Source organism: Typopeltis vanoorti, chromosome 10 (genome assembly GCF_054136105.1).
Source record: "Typopeltis vanoorti isolate ZY-2024b chromosome 10, IOZ_Tvanoo_1.0, whole genome shotgun sequence".
NCBI lineage: Eukaryota > Metazoa > Arthropoda > Arachnida > Uropygi > Thelyphonidae > Typopeltis > Typopeltis vanoorti.
In genome coordinates, this window is record NC_143558.1 from 26503272 (window position 1) to 26525803 (window position 22532).

At 34.0% G+C, this 22532-nt stretch overlaps 1 protein-coding gene across 4 annotated transcripts in view; it reads left to right on the forward strand.

The window, feature by feature from the left end:
- The window catches only part of LOC150102257 (transcription termination factor 5, mitochondrial-like), a 46448-nt gene that overhangs the window by 21251 nt on the left and 2665 nt on the right, over positions 1–22532 (forward strand). For all 4 annotated transcript variants that reach the window (XM_090399276.1, XM_090399274.1, XM_090399275.1 and 1 more), the window contains one exon: positions 9608–9944. In XM_090399276.1, coding sequence (XP_090255402.1) covers positions 9608–9944 — 337 coding nt within the window. The remainder of the gene's footprint in view (positions 1–9607; positions 9945–22532) is intronic.

A 22532-nucleotide genomic window follows, 5' to 3' on the forward strand; every position in this document is an offset into this window, starting at 1 on the left:
AAGCAAATTGTGTTTGAGGGAAGCTCTTTTCATGAATAAAGTTGCAAACTTGGTTGCCAACTTTATTCCTTTCTTAAACACACCACACAAGGTCAGCTGGCAAGTTGGCTCTCTTCACACACAGGTATGCGGATATCTCAACAAACTGTGACAAATATGCCTGTAATCTGTGTCCCTTTATCCACAGCTCATCATAGAGCTTGTTTTCAATGGTGTTGTGTCCATAAAAATTGGACAAGATACCAATGGACTAATGTAATGAGAGTCATTTTAGTCTTTTCTCTGATTCTAGTCAATACTTGATCTGGTGTGAAAGTGGTGCTCCTTACCATCACCAGAATGTTCTTGAAAGGAACAGATACAGCGTTGCTTGGGTCATGATGTGGGGAGGCATTATACTTAATGTAGTTCATCCTTAGCTTTTGGACACCTGTGTGTGTGTGTGTGTGTATAGCATAATTACTGTAATGATAGACCATTACATGTTTCTGTTATCTGATATGCAGTTTGAAATAGTTAATTGAACTGAAGTTATCTGATTTAGTATACTGAGAGTATAATAGAACATGCTTAGATTTACTACACTAATGCTTAGGAATCATTCTGAAATGCATAGTTTTTCTCACATAGGAAAAGCAAGTAAGAACTAAATCTTAGTCAGTTGTGTTTTGCTCTATATTTATTTCTAGATCTTCAGAACCAATGTACAAGAAACTATCCAGAAAAAATATGTACATAAAAGCAGTTTAATATGTATATTAATTGCTATATAATACATTTATCTGTTGTTTTGGGGAAATTGATTTGCATCAGTTAACTGTGAGTATGCTATCAAGAGTTAAGATGATATATTAATCTGTTCAGGGAGTGGTTAACTAAGGATTTGGTTGTTAGAAGATTAGATAATTCAGATTCTGTTTTAATTTTCATTTATTTATAGTATTTTCAAACTATTATGATACAGTCAAATTTGATATATTAAACATGACTTGCATAAACCTTCCTAGCCCAAGTCTTCTAGCTTAGAGAATTTTATTACAGCATTTCAAACATAATGAGCTTGACATTTCATTTCAATCGAATGCACTTTGTAATAGGTTCTGTGAATCTCTATAATAACCATCGTAATGGTAGATTATTAATTTCCGAATTCAGAATCAGAATGATAGATCAACCATTCCAAAAGTTTGTGAAATTGTAATTGTGAATTGCATTTACTAAATAAACTCTATGTATATAATATATATTCTATTAACCAACTAGAAGAACTGTTTAGTCCTTTTTCAGCTGGTTCAAGAGTTACTTGTTAAAGACATGTTTCATGTCCTTCTGGAAGAAGCTTATGTTTTAATGCTACATATCAAAAAACTGACTGCAAGACTTGCACAATATTCACACAGTAGTTCTAGCTAGACATGAATGTATGTTTTAGAATTTCCAAATATTTGAACAAATTTTTTTTTTATTAAAATGAGCTTTAGCGATTCAATATAATTTTTTGATTTGATGGACTCACAAGAAACGAAAAATGGTTCAAGTGAATCTGTTTCAAGCAAAAGCAAAATTAATGTAGTTAAAAAGTTTATGGATTTCATATTATTGAACAAGCTGAAAGAAATAAACATGTAGCTGATATTGCATGCGAATTCCGGAGGCTGTGTCATTGGTGAAAGATTATCATCAGTAAAAACACTATGATTGCAAAGCATACCCAAGGTTCCATAAAAGTGATTAACCTTCTCTCTGTGTACAGGGGTGTAAACACACCCCAGGCTAATAAAACTGTAAATAAAAAGTTGCCAAATGGAAAATTTCCAAAGTTTTCTTAGGAATGCTATCTGTGATATGTTTCACACACAATTTGAAAAAAATTTCATTGAAATCGGTGAATTTGAATGTAGTAGTAAGGCTTTGAAGGCACCTCAGCGCTTAACTGTGTACAGGGGTGCATATGCACCCCAATATTCTCCATACAAAAATCGGTTTTTGTAAGCAGCTGCATTAGTATTTTTCCATAATTTGTTTTGTATTTACATTCCTATTGCCTGAAATATATATTTTTTGCTTTGCTACCATATTCACTTTGGAACCATGTATGATTCTTGTATGAGTACGTATATTTTTCTTTGTTTTTAGTCATTTTTTGTTCAGCTTACTAGTGTACACTGTAGCGTAATTTCATTATCTCGAAAATGATTTGATGCAGTTTCAGTTCAGTCTTTGCTTGCATTTCAAAGAAGTAAGATATGTTTTTTATTGAATTAGTGGTGAGTGTTTATGGTTTTCATATTTGATATTGTCTTGCGAATTACGAACTATCATTGCTGTGTTTATTGCTGTTTTTCTTCATTGCTGCTTATTTTACTACTACTTATTGCTACTAAGTTTATTTATTTTGTTGTAGTTTTTATAGAATGTTTTTTTTTTTTTCCTGTGGATATTTTAGATAATTATGACAGGAAGAAAAAGACGTCGTACCAGTTCCAAGTTGAGAGATCTTTTAGAGGAAGCATCGTTAGTTGCTTCATCAGATATGCCAAGTGATGGTGATGATTCAGATGTGGAATTAGAAACCGATATTTTTGATGGTGATTTCTCAGCTTTTGACAGGGAGTTGTGGACTATTGTGGATGCTTCAGCTGCTGAGAATATCCCGGAAAATGTTGTTGTGTATCTGAATAGAAACTCAAAAATGAACAGAAGATGGACCAATGTTCCTGCTGATGTACATAAAGTTCCTGACTTTCAGATATTTCGAGAAAGAGAAGGAATTGCTGGAGCAATACTAACTCAAAATCTACCTCCACAATGGACTGTTTCAAATTAATAATTCCTGAAACAATTATAAACGTGATTGTGTATGAAACTAATAGAAAAGCCAGAGATCATTACAATTCATCCACAAATCCACAGCAATACAAACAACCTTGTATTTGGTATGATACTGATGAAATCTATACTATGATTGGCATTCTAATATATACTGGAAGTTTTATGCCAAAGTTTTTTCTTTACATTTTGCACTGAAAATTCATGTTGTGTAATTACACCCCTGTACATGGTTAACGTTAAAATATTTGTACACAGAGAGAAGGTTAAACCTCTCTAAGTAATTTTACTGTGTTTTTGAAAAAAAAAACTGCTAAAATGGTTTACAGAGAGAGAGAGATGTGAAAAAGTGCGATTTGTGTCAGTAGGAATGATTTGTGAGAAGGGTTGAACCATACTTTCTGATCTTGGAGGAAAAAATTCAACTTGCACATTTGAATTTAAAGCAAGGTTTGGGTGTTTTAAGCAAGTGTTAGTGCCTGTGTGCACATATCATTGTTTTTGTGATCTCTGATGATGGCAGTGTAAAGTTGCTGAAATATAGGAAAGCATTAACTAAATATTATAATTAATATTTTAGTATATTGTTATTTCCTGAAAAATAATAGTTATGAGTAACCAACATATAAGCCTATCTTGTACTTCATTATTTTTCCAAAAATAATGAAGTACAAACAAAAATGTAGCAAAAATATAAAACATGATTTTATTAACATTTAAATACAACATAGAAAAAAAAATTCAAAATAAGCAACAACAACAGAAAAGAAATTAGGAAATATTTTATTTAATGTCATGGGTATGCTTGCCATAAAACATGGAAGGATTTATTTTTATTTATGGGAATAAACAGAGTTTTGCTTACTGTTGCATACTTTTTTGTAAAACAAATGAAAATATCCCTGTATAATAATAAATATCCCATCCCCAACAGACACCATACTGCAAATGCAAGAAAAACAAGTAGTTTTATTATACCACTGAATACAGTACAGACACAGTTTATGTACTATATGTAGCAACAGTTAATGTAAATTAGAGACATCTGGAATGCAAATAACCTGACTCTTTGCACAATTATAAACAACTCTCCTATCACAGACACTATATACTATCATTGAGAAAATACTAATTTTACAATTAAAATTTAATCAAAACATTCAGACTAAGTCCACACAGTTAGCTGAGTGGCTATGCGCTTCGCAACCATATGCCTAGGAAAGGAGTGTCCTGGGTTCGATTCCCATCGCTGATGTGAGGAGCTTAGGATCTTTCTCAGACATAGCCAAGTTAGCTGGTCTTGGATCTGAACTGCAGGGTTTTTCTCCCCAGTTTCTGGGATCTTTCCTCCTGCTAGCAAGCAAACCGGTCTCGAGGACATAATGCTTCTATAGACATAGGATACCCCAGGAAGCATAAGACCAACCACCTTATTCTCGTTTAACAGTTCCAGTTATAAGAAATAAAAACTCTCAACACCATAAAGGTAAAAGAGGGAAATGTGAGATGCGATACCACCCAGTGTGAATGTGTTAATGCTACAAAATCTATAAGATACATTCTGGTATTTTCTATTCTGCTTCGTTTTTAAAAAAAAATGTTGGCTATGACTTGCTAAATTGATTTCACAGCCCACTAAAGGTGCCTGACCTGCAGTTTCAAAAACACTGATCTGAAACATTAAAACTACTGCTGATTTAGATCAACTTAATCTTTGTTTGCCATTAAAGTTGTCACATGATTTACAAAAATCTTTGTTGTATATATACAGTTTTATACATATATATGTATATATAAATACGAGGGTGGTCGGAAAAGTTCTCGGCCTCGACCATAGATGGCAACACTATCAGCAAGATTTTTTTTTCTAAGTTGGTACATCTGTCATAAGCATCCATGTGAAATTTCAAGTCATTTTATCAAGTAGTTTGTTTTATACAGCTGTCTGAAGCAAAAGTGTTGTCTGTATTCCTTTGAAATGGATAAAATCGAGTATCATGTGGTTATAAAATTCTTTGTAAAGGAAGGTTGAATGCCAAAAGAAATCCATTCGAAGTTCATAAAAGTTAAAGTTAATTACCTTGAAAAGGGTAAAACAAGAAACGGTGAATATTATTCCAATCTTTTTAACTAGACTAGACGAAAACATTTGTGAGAAAAGACCCGGTTTGCCGAAGAAAAAAATCATCTTTCATCAGGACAGTGCACCTGCCCACAAAGGTATTTTGGCAGTGGGAAAATTAAGGGATCTGCACTATGAACTGTTGGAACATCCACCCTATTCCGCAGGTTTGGCTCTCTCTGACTTCTATCTCTTCCCAAAACTAAAACTCTTCCTTGCTGGTCAGCATTTTTCTTTGAATCAAGAGGCGATTGCAGCTGTGGAGGGGTATTTTGCAGATCTTACTGAGAACCACTACAAGGCTGGGATAATGCTGCTGGAATAAATGTATTAGTCTTAAGGGAGATTATGTTGAAAAATAAAAATTATTTTGAAATTATAAATTCGTTTTTTCATTGTTAGGACGAGAACTTTTCAGACCACCCTCGTATATCCAATATATATATATTGGATATCCTTTTCCAGTCTGTCATTTAAATAATTTACATTTTTAATCTGACATTTCTTATATCCTCATCATCATCAGCCATTATCAATCCACTGCTAGATGAAGTCCTTTCCAAGATGACTCCAAAACTGTCAGTGGCTTTTTTTCCTATGCACTCCTGCAAAGCTGATGATCTCATCAATTTATTGTGATTTAGGTCAGCATTGTGATTGTATTTCCTCCCAAGGAATCCAATCTAGTACCCCTTTTTGGCATTGTTTATATTGTTTTTAGGCAGTATACCCAGCCCACTGTCACTTCAGATGTTTTACCTCTTTCTGTAATGTCAGAGACTTTGGTTTAATTTCTTATTCAAGTATTACTTTGTGATACAGTTTTGCAGCCATATGTCAATATAGGAAGAATGCACTGATTAACAGCTTTTTAGGCATAGTGAGTAATCACTTTAAATATTGACTAATTTTCCAAATGTTTTCCAGCACTTTTAGTCTTTTGTCTTCTTTCATGGTATTTTGATATATTGATATATATTGTCCCAATTCTATGGAATAATTCACTTTTTCACTTTCATCATCATCGATTTTTATTATTTCTCATTGCTCATACCTATTGAGCATGACCTAGGTCTTCTTTGGGTTTCATCATAACATAATATCTTCAGTAGTCCTATTTTATTCCCAGTAAAGAAGTTTGAATATTTTTTCTAACTATGCTATAAATCATTTTGGAGATATTGTGTCACCTTGTCTTATGCCTCTTGATATTTCTATACTGCAGATGCTTCCATTAAAAGGAATAGCTCTTGCAGTGTGTATACTGATTTGATGGTCCTTACATATGGCTAATTCATTTATTCATTTCATAGTGCTTTAAGTATTGCACAAGTTTTTACTGAATCAAACGTTTCTTCAGAATCAGTAAAACTAAGACATATTCCAAGTCAGTATTTATTACACTGTTTGATAATGTGTTGTACAACTTAAATATGTCCATTGCACTAAAGGCCACTTCCAAAACCTGCCTGTAAGCCAAGACTTTTGTAAACACTTTGTAGATTACTGACAGTAGACTCTTAGGTTGACAGCTCTTCAAATCATCTTCACCTTTTTTGTATATCAGAATAAGAGTAGCCTTTTTTCCATGCTTCAGGTACATCATGTTTCTTTGGGCATATGGTAAAAATTTCACTAAGATTTTATAGATCACTTCCCAACCTGCTTTTAGAAGTTCAGCTATGACTCCATCCTCACCTGCAGCATTAGTGTTTTACATACCATGGTGCTCCACAACTTTTCCTGGTAGAATTTTTGGTACTTTGGTTATTTCATAGTTGTTTTTTTTTTTCATTTGTTTTGTCATTCTGATATAATATTTAGTAAACCTCTTGAGTTATTTTTGCTATAGCATATCTATCTCTGATTATAATTCCCATTTCATAGATTGACTGCAACCATTTGTTTAGTGCCGTTTGGCTTTTTTTGAAGTAGTGATATGTTATTTGATATTTTGCACAGTTCAATATATTAAATTTTACTCACTAGCCTTCCATTTTGTTTGATTTTCTTCATTTCTTCATAAGTTGTCATGTTTATTCAGAAATTTTGTCTTGTTTCTATTCTGTGGTACCGGCTATTCCAAGTAGGCATTGCAAATGGTTTTGAGTAATGTCATTACTTTCTAATGGATCAGCTGTTAATTCATGTTGGAATATTTCTTTTTTTTTTTTTAAATGTTGATTTTATGCACATCTGTGTTTTGTTTTGATCCTTGAAACATTTTCTTCTTTCTTTTTTGGCAATTTAATTGCACCTTGCTGTATACCATATGATGGTCATTTCCAATGGTGTAGATGTCATCAATAATATTAATATTGTTGATAACAGAGTGGTCCTGAAAGATGTTTTTGCTGAGAATAAAGTCAGTTTCACTAGCTCTATTTGGATGTTTCCATGTCCACTTTCTATGTGTTTTTTCCTTTGAAAATATAATTCATTATGCAGAGCTTTTTTTTTCCCCAAGTTCTGTTAGTCTTGCTCCTTTCTCATCTTTTCTGCAACATCCAAAATTTCCCATTGAGCTTCATATGACCTTTTATACCAATTCTGGCATTAAAGTTTCCCCATGATTTTGAAATGTTGTTTTCCTCTATTATAAAGCTGTGATACATCTGGATAGAAGTCTTTAATTTCTTTATTAGTATGACTTATTGTTGGTGCATAGACTTTAAGAGTTTATCCATCACAGGTCCTCCATCATACACACAACTCATCATACCATGACTTGAATGCATTCACAATCTCCACACATACTACATTTCCAGGCAGTGCATTCCAACCATCCATGATTCTCCACACAAAAAAACCTGCTCCTCACTCTTTTGCTCATACTCTCCTTATACAGCTTCCAGGGATGGCCTCTTGTCCCCCCCATTCTACAAAAAATCTAATCCACATTACTCTAGTAACCTTACCAACTTACTTGTCTCAATCATCTTGCCATCGTCCTTTTACCACTAGATGCTGCAATTTGCATTCCCTCAATCTCTCGTTATACTTAACATTCCAAAGACAAGAAACTGCCATAGTCAACATCTCTGAACTTGTGCCAACATCTCTTCATCCTTCTGAAAACCCGTGGCCAAATCTGTGCAGAATAATCCTGATGGTAGCGTGATCTGATCAAAGCCGTATACAATGGAACCTAATATACAAACTAATAATAAAATAATAATACAAACATAACATCCGTACTCCTACATATCAGTGTTCTCCTTATTATTGCCATAATGCACTGTGCTGTTCCTCACAATTTTAGCAAAATGCCCCTGAAATTTTAGGGGTCCTTATCCACCAACATCCCTCACCTCCTCTAAGATATCCCTACCAATCTTATACTCTGCATCCTATCTGTGCTTTCCAAACTTTAAAATATTACACTTTGCTACGCTGAACTGGTAGCCCCATTCAGAAAGTGTGTTCAAGTCTACTTGCCAAGCTACAATATTCATTCTACTCCTCATAGTTCTTTCCAACTTTGCATCATCTGCAAACAACTGTATATCACCATCCAATCCATTCTCAATATTTACACACAAATTAAACAGCAATGGACCCAAAACAGATCCTAGGGGGAACATTACATTCTTTCCTCTTCTGTTATATCGCTCCCCCATACCCAACTTGCTAACACATATCAGATAGCCATTCTCCAATCCAGTGCACTAATATACTATTCAACCCTCATTTGTTCCTGTTTAGTTACCAGCTTGTCATGTAGAAACCTATCAAAGGCTTTATCAAAATCTAAATAAATCAGCTTGAATTAATCTCCTAGTCCATGTCACCTTGTTAGAGAAAGTAAGTAGATTGCTAAAACACAGCCTTCCATTAACAGATCCATGCTATCCATCAAAGAGAACATTGTTGTCATCAACCAGTTCTGAATCCTGGTCTATAACACTTTTTAATTCGAAGCCTTAATCTTAGCATTACTTTTATGAAGCAGAACAATTTTAACCTCGTTCCACTTCTTCAATTGGTTTCCAAGTTAGTTGACTTCTGGTACTGGCAAGCAGGGCTTTCCCTTTCATTAACCTGGGTTTTTAACCCCCAAGAAAATTGACTGTAGATATCACTGTTACTGGCAATAGTATAAGTGTCATGATTTAGGGCCACAAAATGATGGCAGTTATCTTCTGCATTTTCACTTTCCCTCCCCCTTAAAAGCTTTGATTTATTGTTAGTTCAGGGCCACTATCAGAAAACCCTTGAAGAAGGGAGACTGGCTGCTTACCAGTCCTCAAAAAGTTATTTTGAAGACTAAAGACACTCCACCTACTTCCTTTGGGGAATAAAAGCCATTAGAGAATTTTTTTTAAAAAACGTTTTAATGAAATTTTGTAATAGGAGTGCTTATATTTTTTTTTCCATAATTTACATTGTGCAATTTCCAAATTTTTACTTCAATTTAAAAAAGAGTATAATTCAGAAAGAAAGAAAAAAAGGACAAAATTTTTCAATAAAAAATTAGTATGCCTCTTAATTCTAGCATATATACACTATTGAAATCAGGGTCTAGTTTTAATTAAATATATTAATAAAGAAATAAATTTAATATCTTACATTAATAACCAATTGCTTATGCAAAGTTTACAATATTTTCATTTCACATAATACTTTAATTACATTTCTTTAAATTTTTATTTTTAGGTTTCCTGTTTTGATTAAAAAAACACCAAATTTGTTGATGAGTGGTAATTTTCTTTCTTCACTGGATGTAGTCAAGCACATGTTGCCTTATCTAGAATGTTCAGCAAATGTCAAATCCCAGATTATAAAGCAAGCTAAACACTACAACTCAAACACAAGTATACTGGTGATTAAAAATTTATTTCTGACTGAATACTTGTCATGGAAAATGAAGCTTAACTCCACACTTATACAAAACCTAATTAATAAACAGCCTTCATTGTTAGGTAGAAGCCTGCTGTTTTTACAGCAGACTTTAAAAATTTTATTACAAGATTTTCAGTTTTCAGTTTCAAAGGTAAGAAAAAGCTGGACTATTAATTTTCTTCCAGTTACTGTTATTAAATGAACAGGTATTAATATATTTATAGAAATATTTGACCTTTTCACTTCAATGCAGAATTGTATTCTGGTTTAATTTCATTTATAGTGCATTCTTTTTCATTATATTTTATTTTGATTTCATATTTATGTGACATCTAAACCGATCACACTATATACCAGTTAACAGTACATAGATTCTTCTGATCAAAAATGCGATTACTTTTTCATTGTCACAGTTAAATACAAACGTTAACACTACCCAAACTTAAATCAGAATGATTGTTTGTCCTTACTGAAAATATGGGGAAAGTCTCATATCTCGATGTCACATCATATGTACATATGGCTAATATTTTAAAAATTCCATTGTTAGCATTCTACCTTGTATAATTCTACACTAAGGATGACTTGTTAGCTTCAAGCTAAAATAAAGTGTAATTTAATATTTCTAATGTTTACACACTAAAAATATTTATTAATATGAGAAGTGCCTCTAAAAACATGCATGCTAAATTATTGTAGTTGTATATGGTATATACTGGAAATGGCATAGAATTAATTGGCTTTAAGCAAGATGTTATTCATTGCTTGCCATATGGTTGAAAACTTGATAGTGAAAAAAAAAAAAAAATTTCAAGAAACATCAGGCAGAAAAAAAATAGCACTTTGTGTTTTTCTCAGGGTGCACCAAGGGATTTTCTTAATCAGGAAGTTGTGTCTCCATAACTACAAATTTTTGCCGAGACATTGTACAGCAATCCCTCGATTAATGCCCCCCCCCCCCCGGAAAACTAATATAATAACCTATGGGAAAATGTATAATTTTCCCATAGGTTATTATATTAGATTAGTGCATTTTTGATTAATGCGCCTGTTTTAAAGAACGCATTAGGCACACTAATCGAGAGATTGCTGTATATTAAACATAGTAGCCTTCTTTCCCTGGAAGAGTTCCTGAAGATTTGTCAAACATTATTCCCAATGTTTGGTTCAACTTGATATGTGACACAATTGAGAGAGAAAGAGTAAAAATGTTCAATGAAAGAATAATATGACTGATATCAAGAATGAAGGTTTGGCTGCAATGAGGAAGATAGCTCAGTTGCATGGAGTGACACATAGGGCAAAGCAAGAACTGGAGTGAATGAAAAAATGTCTGGTGAGTGAATCAGAAATGAGCTGATTGTGAAATAAGAAAAATGAGGGCTTGACCAAGAGAAAAAATAAAATCAAGGAGCGAGTGTTGTATGCTGATTCAATCATAAAAAGGCATGATCGGTGCAAAAGCTATTAGAGCAAGAAAGGGTAGGGTGAAAGAAATAATCATAGTGGCTGGAATGAATGAATGATTTAAAAGGAGAAAAGTATGGCATGAGAGAGGACATGAAAGAATTACTGGAAGTAGCAAAAGAAAAGAGTGAGAGAGTTAAGATAGTGAGTCTGTTGCCATGGTATGACAGGTTAGAGCTGAGGAGGGCCACAATAGTGAATGACTCTTTGCAGGAGGAGTGGTATGGAGTTTGATGGGCGAAAGGACTTATAGAAGGAAGAGGTTTTGCATCTGAATGGATTTGGTGTTTGGAGACTAGAAAAAAGTGTTGTTGAATAAAGTGAAAGTGGATGTGCAGAAAAATTGAAACTAGAGCTTGGGGGGGGGGGGGGTAAGCTGTTGAGTGGATATGTAGACATTAGTGAAGCAGTTGATTGTAAGAATGTGTATAATATGCCTAAGTTAGTACCACTAGTAACAAACCAGAATGGGATAGTTAGTATAAAGCGTTATGCCACTAATGCCAGAAGCATTCAGAACAAGTGGGGAAGAGTCATGGGCATTGGTTAGTTCTCTGAAAACAGGTTATTGGCATGAGTGAGACATGGCTAAAAGAAGATGATATAGTTAGTGGGATAGAATGTGAAGGGTATAGTGTGTTCAGAGGATAAAGAGAAAAGAATGGGAGAGAAGTGTTATTGATGATAGCTGATGAATTGCAACCAAAGAGAGTAAAAGTTCAACTGCAGGGGCCACTGAAAAATAGCAAATTTGAAAGTTGGATGCTGCTATAGACAAGGGGATAGAAAAGATGATGGAGATAGTATGCATTGGCAGATAGACTCAACAAGTGGAGGACAGGTAATTATTATGGGGCATTTCAACTATGTGAACATAAATTGGAAGGAGGTGAGTACACATGGGAGGAAGGAAATAGATTTCATGCAGTTACTAAGGAATAATTACCTGAGACAGCATGTAATTGAATATATTAGGGGTTTGAGAGTGTTTGAACTAGTAATTGCATCTGAGAATTTGTCTATAACAAATATGACCACATTGCTACTAATCGGTAAGAGTGATCATATGGTCTTGACCTTGGAGAGGGCCAAATTGTGGAGTTTTCAGTTAAGATGGGGTATATGTAGAATTACAGGGCTGGTAAGTATGACAAGCTTATAGATGTTGATAGTGCATGGGAAGTGGTTTTTCAGGGAGGTAATGGCAGACTGCATGCCTAGAGTTAGGAGAGTAAATCAAGTGAGAGTTAAATGGATGAATGTCAGCATCAAGCTGGAGGTGCAAAAAAAGAAACAATTGTGGAGGGAACTGTAAGGAGAAACTTGACTTGCAGGCACATGAACAGTATAAGGCACAGGCCAGAAGGGTAACTAGTGTGGTAAGAAAGTCAAAAGCAGATTATGAAAGGAAGTTAGCAATGCAGGCTAAAGAGAATTCCAAACAATTCTTTCGATATGCCACAAGTAAAAGAAAGAATGTATATGACAGAATGATTTTAAGGAATCCTCTTTCTTTTCCAAGTGTTTGCCATATCTACATAACCAAGCTGCTATATATATCACAGACACTATTCTTGGCGGCAGCTCAAATATTACAAAACCCTAATAACTGCAGTAGAACTAATGGTAATGGAATGCCTAGATAATGCTGTCTCGAGAAACATTGGCTTGTAACATTTAATTTGGTCACTGAATTAATTTTTTTATAGGTTAGAACAATTGATGTATGTTATACTGTTGTTCATAGTTCACCTAATCCTCAGTAAAAATTGCACATCCAATTTACAGAACAGTATCATCACTTTTGCTGTTCTTCAACCTACAGGCTATGAGTTTGAATTCCCATTGATGTTTGTGAATATTTTTATGTAATAGATTAGTTTAACTGCCTTATGTGAGACCATGCCCACCCTCCTTACTGGAGGGCTGAAGCATCTTGAAAAATACCAGGTTTATAGTCTTAGTCTAGAGCAGGGGTTGGCAACCTTTTTGTAGTGAAGAGACATTTTTAAAATTATATCTGTTAAAAAATAATAATTAGGGAGCCACACGTTTTTTTTTTTTTTTTTTTTTTTTTTTTTTTTTTTTTTTTTACAGTAACACGTTATCATACTTGTAAAACACAGGGGTGACATGTCACATGAAATTATATGATATTTTAAAATATTAAATAATAAAACAAAGATTTCCTTCTCCTTACAAAAGCATATGTATAAAATCCAGTAACATACCTATTTGTTTAATTTTTTTAATTTAAAATATCTTCTTAGTGCGACTTTTGCTGTTGAACTTCGGATAGTTTCTCAATATGCGGCGAATACGCCGTAATTTTCATTTTCAAACATGACGAAAGACTCGCATTGTTTAGTTGGTTTCTCAACCCACTTTTAATAAAATTCATATTAGAAAACATTTGCTCACACAAATATGTCGATCCGAAAATCGATAGAAGTCCAAATGCATATGTTTTTAACTGAATGTACGTGTCTGGTAAACAATTCCACGTGTCAAATACAATCTGATCTTACTTTTTAAGATCTTCTATTTCAGACCATTTGTGTTGTATTGCAAGGGTTGATTTTTGTCTTTCCAACTCCAGTGGCATCACATGCCCATTTAGGTTGAGTGTGCTGTCATGTGGCTTATGCAACCCCCACTACAAAATTCACGTCAATTTGATCATGTGATTACATTTTTATTGATGTATGAAAGTTTTATGAGCATAGCATTCATCTTAATTGGTTCAATGCAATTAAGTTCACACTTCATGCATGCAAAACAGATGAAACTCAGAAAACAAAAACTTTAATTCATGACAAATGCATCAACAAAACGCATCAACACCACACCTCTGGCAAGCCATCTTATTCTGTTATGCAAAAGAAGATCGGAATATTTGCAATTGATTTCTTTAAGAAGTTCACAAAATTTCCGATGATGTAGCGGTATTGCCATTATTTTGTTAACAATTTCTACAACCAAATCCATCATTACTGTTTTCTCTTTTGGAAAAGTTTGTATCTCTTGATGGATTATGCAGTGAAAGGAAAACACGTCATGCAAAATTTGTTTTAAATAAAGAAACAAAACCTTTTTTTGTACCTTTCATGCTCGGCGCCCCATCGGTTGAAATAGGTATTATTTTGTTAATATTAATACCCTTACTTTTCAAGCAAGTGGTAACAGCAGATTCAGTGTCTTCTCCACGAGTTTGTCCTGTAAGTGGCAGTATATCGAGTAATTCTTCGTGAGGTCCTTGAGAGTTTATGTATCTACAAATAAGTACAATCTGTGCAGTGTCATCCACATCACATGATTCATCACAGGCAATGGAGAATCCTGGTGTTGAATTTAGATCTGTAACCTGCTGATTTGTTATATCTTCTGCCATTCATATAGTTCTGTCCCTTACAATCTTAGCAGATAATGACATATCTTTTATTTTTGTAATTATTTCTACTTTGTTTTTAAAATTGCAGAAAAGATATTCAGACATTTTAATAAAACATTCTTTCACATATTCGCCGTCCGTAAAAGGTTTTCCTCTTTTAACAACTTCTTGAATGGCCACAAAACTAGCAATAATTGTATTTCTTGATTCTTTTATCCATTTGGAAAATGAACATTTAGTTAGATTTACTTTGCGTTGCAACTCTTCTACTGCCTTTTTTTTCCCATCTCCCCGTGGATATGCTTTGCCAAATGTATCGTGTTTATTTAAAAAATGTCTCTGTATATTTGATTTTTTTATTATTTGAAAGCTTTTCATGGCATATTAAACACATTGGAAATCCTGCTATATTTGCTACAAACGCGTAGGTTTCGATCCATTCACTTTTAAACTCCCAATTTCCTTGTTCTATCTTTCTCTTCTTTGCTGACATTTTAAATACTATAAAAATATTTTTATTTTGTTAATATTTTCCTAGGTTTCGATCCATTCACTTTTAAACTCCCAATTTCCTTGTTCTATCTTTCTCTTCTTTGCCGACATTTTAAATACTATAAAAATATTTTTATTTTGTTAATATTTAATTGAATGTTACAATATTCACGTTAGCTAACAGAATCACCAGTAAATAAAAGCACGGCAATGTCCACTACAAAACCTTTACTTATTTTAACAAAGTGAGCAGATTTACATACCACACCTGCACTATATGCGAAGACAATGGGCATATTCAGACAGGCAAGCACTACATGTGCTAGCTTAGCGTGACATCATAAATGTGTCCGAGCCAACTGCTCGATCGTCATTCTCTACAAATTAATTTAATTTGTAGCGATTAATTTTCGCTACAAAGTAGCGCTCTGCCGGGCTGATCACGCCCAATGTAAACTGACGTTTTTTGAGTATCGACATATGGTTAGGAGTCATTTGACCTACAGAATATTTCTTTTTACTTCTATGTTTAGATAGATTGTTTAATATAATATGGTCGTTTAATTTAATATGGTCTCACAGAAGGTTCTACTAAGGTAGAAATGGAGGAATTTTTTGATGCTTTAGAAAAAGCAACTTGCACAATGAAAAAGGAAAAGTTGGTCCTTGTTGGGGATCTAAATAGCAGAGTAGGAAATGATTGTAATGGAAATGAGGAAATGTAGAAAAGAGCAAAGCTAATAATAATGGCAAATATCTGTTGGATTTCTGCTCAGGACATGGACTGGTTATTAGTAACACCATGTTCCAACATAAAAATGTGCACAAATTCACATGGAGAGAAGAGGCAAGGAATAAGAAAAGTCTCTTTGACTATGTTATTGTTGATAGTGATGTTTTCTCCCTGGTGCAGGACACCAAAGTGTATAGAGGATTTGAAATTGGAAGCGATCACTATTTAGTCTTGAGCAGGATAAAATTGAATTTCACATTGAAAAGAATAACATGTAAGAAAGTTTCAAAGTAAATAAAAGTTCAGCAACTCTCAGATGTGAACTGTAGACTAAAATACACAAAGATTATTGAAGAAAAAATGAAAGAGTTTGAGAACAGGAATCAAACCTTGGAGATTCAGTGGCAAGCCTTGAAGAAAGCCCTGATTGATTCAGATGAGAGGCATGTGGTGAGATTGTCTGCAAGGATATAAAAATTAGAACTCCATGGTGGTCACAGGAAGTTAAAGTGGCAGTGAAGGAAAAGAAGAAAGCATATCAAAAGTTCCTGGCAAATAAGTCAGCTTGTGCTCTTAGAGAATACTGAGACAAATGTAAGAAAGCTAAACAGTGTGTAAAACTAGCTAAACAAAAGTCATGGGAGAACTTTGGCAGGAATATAGAAAATAAATATCAAGAAGGTGGCAAAATATTCTGGCGGTCGTTGAAGAAGCTTAGGAATGGAGGAAAGAGAGCTGTAAAAGGAGTTAGAGATGATAAAGGTGACATGAAAATGGGAGAAAATGATATCCTTGAAGTATGGAGTAATTACTTCGAGAAATTGCTAAATGAAACAAGCAGTGATAGCACAGTGGTAAAAAACACTCAACAGGCATTCAGTCAGGAATACATATCCATACTTGAAGTAGAAAAAGCCATCAAAGGCTTGAAATGTGGAAATGCAGCAGGAGTAGATGATATTTGACCAGAAATGTGAAGTATGGTGGTATAAGAGTCTTACAGTGGCTACACTGCATAGTTCAGAAAACCTGGACAGAGGGACGAATTCCCGATGAATGGAGTAGAGCTTTCATTGCACCCATATATAAAAAGGGAAATAAAACTGAATGGGAGAATTACAGAGGTAATTCCGTACTGAGTGTTCCTGGCAAGATCTATGCAAGTATACTTGAGAAACGGTTGAGAAGAATTGTGGAAGAAAAGCTTGGTGATGAACAAACTGGATTCAAGCCAAATAGAGGCTGTCAGGATCAGATCTTCACATTACGGCAAATAGTCGAGAAAGCATGGGAATATAACAAAGATCTGTATTAAAGTTTTGTCGATTTGGAAAAGGCATAACAAGGTGCCAAAAGAGAAGCTATTCAATACGCTACAGTTATATGGTGTCAATGGGGCATTATATCAAGCAATACTTAGTCTGTATTTGAGTTGTAAGTCGGCAGTTAGAATTGAAGGAAGTACAGGAAGATGGCTTAATGTTAAATCTGGTGTGAGACAAGGATGTACATTATCCCCTCTGTTATTCATTATCTATATGGATCACATTATGAAGGAAAGTGGTATTAAACATGATATCAAAATTGGAGATGTTAATGTCAGCTCTTTGCTTTATGCGGATGATGTTATACTTCTAAATAAATCTGCTACAAGTCTGCAAGATTCTCTGACTAAATTGAATAGCTGTTGTAATAGATATGGTATGAAGGTCAGCAATAAAAAGACAAAGACAATGAAAATAGGCAGAATCATTGAAAATGTCAACTGTGTTGTGAATGGAGAACCTGTGGAACAAGTAAAACATTTCAGCTACTTAGGCACGATTTTTAGTGAAGATGTTAAATTAAATATAGAAATAGACAACAGAATCAGCAAAGCTGGTATGGTGGGAAGTCAATTGAATAAATTCATATGGAATAAGAGATAAATTAGTCATAACATTAAATTAGCTGTATACAAGACAGTTTTCAAACCAGTTTTAACTTATGGATCTGAGAGCTGGGTCAGAAGTAAAACACTTGACCAAAGACTAGAGACTGCAGATATGAGAGTACTGAGAAAGATTATAGGTATAAACAGATGGCATCAATGGCAATATCATATTAAAAATGAGGATATTAGGAAAGAACTTGACATTGTCAGCATCCAGGAATGGGTTAGCAGAGCTAATCTCAGATGGTATGGTCACTTAAACAGAATGGGTGAGGAAAGATTAGCAAAACAAGTGTTCTCTGCCAGGTTGTCAGGAAAACGACCCAGAGGAAGACCAAGATATAGGTGGATTGATACGGTACAAAGTGCCTTGAACGATAGAAATATAAGATCTGATAATGTTGGAGTCTTGACAAGTAACAGACTGATTTGGAGGAAAATTGTAGATAGGAAGTTAGTAATGATGTAAATTTTTCATGTAGTACTATCATATCCTGTACAACCCTTGAGGGTACATGTTAGGAATTTGATGATGATGATGATCTATTTGAGATTGGTGAAAAAGGAAAACTGATAGCCTTTGGCTATATGATGATATAAAAGAGAGGCATTTTCTCTGTCTTGCATACTATCTGTCTGTCTTTTTTCCTCTTAATACTATCAGACTTTCTTTTACCCTTATACTAACTACTCTACTCTTTACTTTTTAACATCAATAAACATCGAAACCTGTCTAGGTAGTGACCCTTCTTATAATGCATATCATTATATATGTCTATTCGATTATGTGCTTTGCATTATGGAATACTAAGGCAAGTGATGTGAAGTTGTTAGCTTCTGTGTATGAGTTGCCCTGTCCTGAAGTTACTTCAGGTGAAACATTGTTTGCTTACACTTGTATAAAGGATTAAACCAAAAATATTATTTCTTGCCACCTTTAAGGTCTGAATTATAGGAGGGTCACTACATAGACTAGTTTCAGTCTTTATTGGGGTTTTATCAATAAGGACCCAGACCCTATACAAAAAAGATACCAGTGCACATCTGAAAGGAAGTGTGTTTTGCATTATGAAAAACTTAAGCACTTGATGCGAAATCATCAGTCTCTATATACAAGCAGCCTTGTCATAAAGATAAGTGTGAATATTATTTGCAGTTATGTGGATGAATGATTAAACAAGAACATAATTTAATTACTTCAAATTCAAATTGCTAAATGAAACAATCAGTGACAGCACAGTAGTAAAAAACACTCAGCAGACATGCAATCAGGAGTACATATCCATAGTAGGAAAACAAAAATGCCATCAAAAGCCTGAAATGTGGAAAGGCAGCAGGATAGATGATATTTGACCAGAAATGCTCAAGTATGAAGGTATAAAAGTCTTACAGTGGCTGCACTGCATAGTTCAGAAGGCATAGACGGAGGGACGAATTCCAGATGATTGGAGTAGAGCTCTCATAATACCCATATATAAAATGGGGAAATAAAACTGAATGGAAGAATTACAGAGGTATTTCCCTTGAGTATTCCTGGTAAGATTTATGCAAGTATACCTGAGAAACAGTTCAGTATGATTGTGGAAGGGAAGCTTGATGAAGAACAAGTTGGATTCAGGCCAAATAGAGGCTGTCAGGATCAAATTTTCACTTAATGACAAATAGTTGAGAAATCATGGGAATATAACGAAGATCTGTATTTAACTTTTGTAGATCTGGAAAAGGTATATGACAAGGTGCCAAGAGAAAAGCTATTCAAAACACTACAGTTGTATGGTGTCAATGGAGCATTATATCAAGGGATGCTTAGTCTTTGAGTTGTAAATCAGCAGTTAGAATTGAAGAAAGTACAGGAAGGTGGTTTAATGTTAAATTTGGTGTCAGACAAGGATGTACATTATACCTTCTGTTATTCATTATCTATATCAGGGATCGGCAACCTTTTCTGAATCGTGGGCCACATTCAGCTTTTATTTTTAATAATCAGGCTGCAAGCGTTTAATTAAGAGAAAATTGTGTGTGAAAAAAATACTTAAGTTATCAATTTTTATTATATCAATCTTAAAAAAACACAGATTATTATTTTTATATCTGTTAGCTTATTTTTGTTTAGAGGAGTAACATGGGAATTTTCCCAGAAATAATACCTACCTTAAAAAACAGAAATATTTAGAGTACCAGATATGAAACAAGCATAAAAATGAAACTCAATGAAAAATTATTATCACGTAAAAACAAAGTTATATAGTTTATGCATCACAATATATGTCTCCCTGTTTAATGTGATTGTTTTCTCTTAGCCAAATTATCTATATCCACTTTATAACTTGAGGTGCAAATTTGAATCGAAGCATGCAAATGTTCATCAGTCAGTCGAGAAGCAAATTTTTTTTTTTTTTTCTAAAACTCATGGCAGAAAATGCTTGTTTGCAAATGTATGTGCTTCCAAATGGGACTATTATCTTCTTTGCAAAACTGATTAATCCTTCAGATTTTTTGGTAAGAATCGATAAAAGTTTTGGATATTTTCTAACGAAAATGCGTTCTTTAATGTTTCATTGTGTTCTAATTCAAAAACTTCCATCTGTAGTTCATTTGGTACGTCATCAATATCGACATTAAAAGGGTTTCAAAAATAATCGCATTTCGATGCTATTTTTATGAAAATCCACAAATCTTGTTGAAAATTACGTTTGTAAATCTTCAATAATACCAACAAGAGTTTCCTTTTGTGTTTGCCATCCAACTGTAGATGCAGATATTCATGTATAGTGACTAATATTTTCTTCCATCATATGTTTCTTCAACAGACATAGTTGGCGACTGCAAGTGTGCCAAAATCTTGGTTGTTGTCGGATGAAGTCGCCTTTGTTATCCCCACTCATGATGACTCACACGGTTGACTCGTGCCAAATTGCACAGCGATATCATGAAGTATAGGAATAAAAATTATTTTTAATTTATTATTCATATTATAAAATGTATTATTTAAATAATTCAACATATGGGCCACATGCCATGTGAGTACGGTAAACCTTTTATGGGTCGCATGCAGCCTGCCAGTTGCTGACCCCTGATCTATATGGATCACATTATGAAGGAAAGTGGCAATTAAACCTGATATCAAATTTGGAGATGTTAATCTCAGCTCTTTGCTTTATGCGGATGATGTTATACTTCTAAATAAATCCGTTACAAGTCGTCAAGATTCCCTGACTAAATTGAATAACTTTTATAATAGATTTGGTATGAATGTCAGCAATAACAAGACAAAGACAATGAAAATAAGCAGAAACATTGTGAATGGAGAACCTATAGAACAAGTAAAACATTTCAGCTACTTAGGCACGATTTTTAGTGAAAAGGATAAATTAAATATGGAAATAGACAACAGAATCAATAAAGCTAGTATGGGAGGAAGTCAACTGAATAAATTTATATGGAATAAGAGAGAAATTAGTCAGAACACTAAATTAGCTGTATATAAGACAGTGTTCAAACCAATTTTAACTTATGGATCTGAGAGCTGGATTAGAAATAAAACACTTGACCAAACACTAGAGACCACAGATATGAGAGGCTTGAGAAAGATTAGAGGCATGAACAGATGACAGTCAATGGCAATATCATATAAAAACGAGAATATTAGGAAAGAACTTAACTTAGCATCCAGGAATGTGTTAGCAGAGCTAATCTCAGATTGTATGATCACTTGAACAGAACAGAAAAGGAAAGATTAGCAAAACAAGTGTTCTCTACCAGGTTTGGCAGAAAAAAGATCCAGAGGAAGACCAAGATATAGGTGGATTGATACAGTAAAAAGTGCCTGAGAAGATAGAAATATAAGATCTGATGATGTTGGAGTCTTGACAGGTAACAGATTGATTTTGAGGAAAATTGTAGATAGTAACGATGTAAGTTCTTCATGTACTACTATCATAAATATCCTGTACACCCCTTGAGGGTACATATCAGGAATTTGATGATGATAATTTCTTGGCAAGTATAATTTATTTGCAACCAAGTGAAAGTAGAAGAACCAAGGTAAAAAGGAACCAAATAGAGACTTTTTCTACAACTATTCTGATCCAGAGTATTTTAATAATAAGATGATACACCTTTTTACTACTTGTATATGAGAAATATATAAATTTTGCATTAATTCAACCTTGGTTTCTTCCTGGCTTTGGCTTCCACTGATTATGAGCATGTTTCTTGGGGAGTAGAGTTCTGCTCAGTGGTAGGTTTATGATTGGTCAGGAGTTGATAAGTATTTAATAGTCATCTTTTCAGGTCAGTTAGAGAGCTTTAGAGTGATCTTGTAGGTCACTCTAAAGAGTTTTTGGAGAGGTCCCTCCCCACACACACTTTAACAGGACTCCAATAAATATCGCAACCAGTCTGGATAATGACCCTCCAATAAATGCATAGCATAATACATGTCTGAAAGGAAGTGTCATTTGCATTATGAATACCAAGACACTTGATGTGAAGTCATTAGCCTCTATATACAAGCAGCCTGGGTTGTCAAAATACTTCACATGCAAACTTTGTTTACTTACACTTGGATAAAGGATTAAATAAGAATATAATTTTTTAACAAGTATAATGTATCCTAAAGCGGTGTACAGGATACTATGGCAGCCTGCATGATTACAGTTACATTATTGCTTATTTCCTATCAGTGATTTTCCTCCAAATTAGTCTATTACTTGTTCTCAGC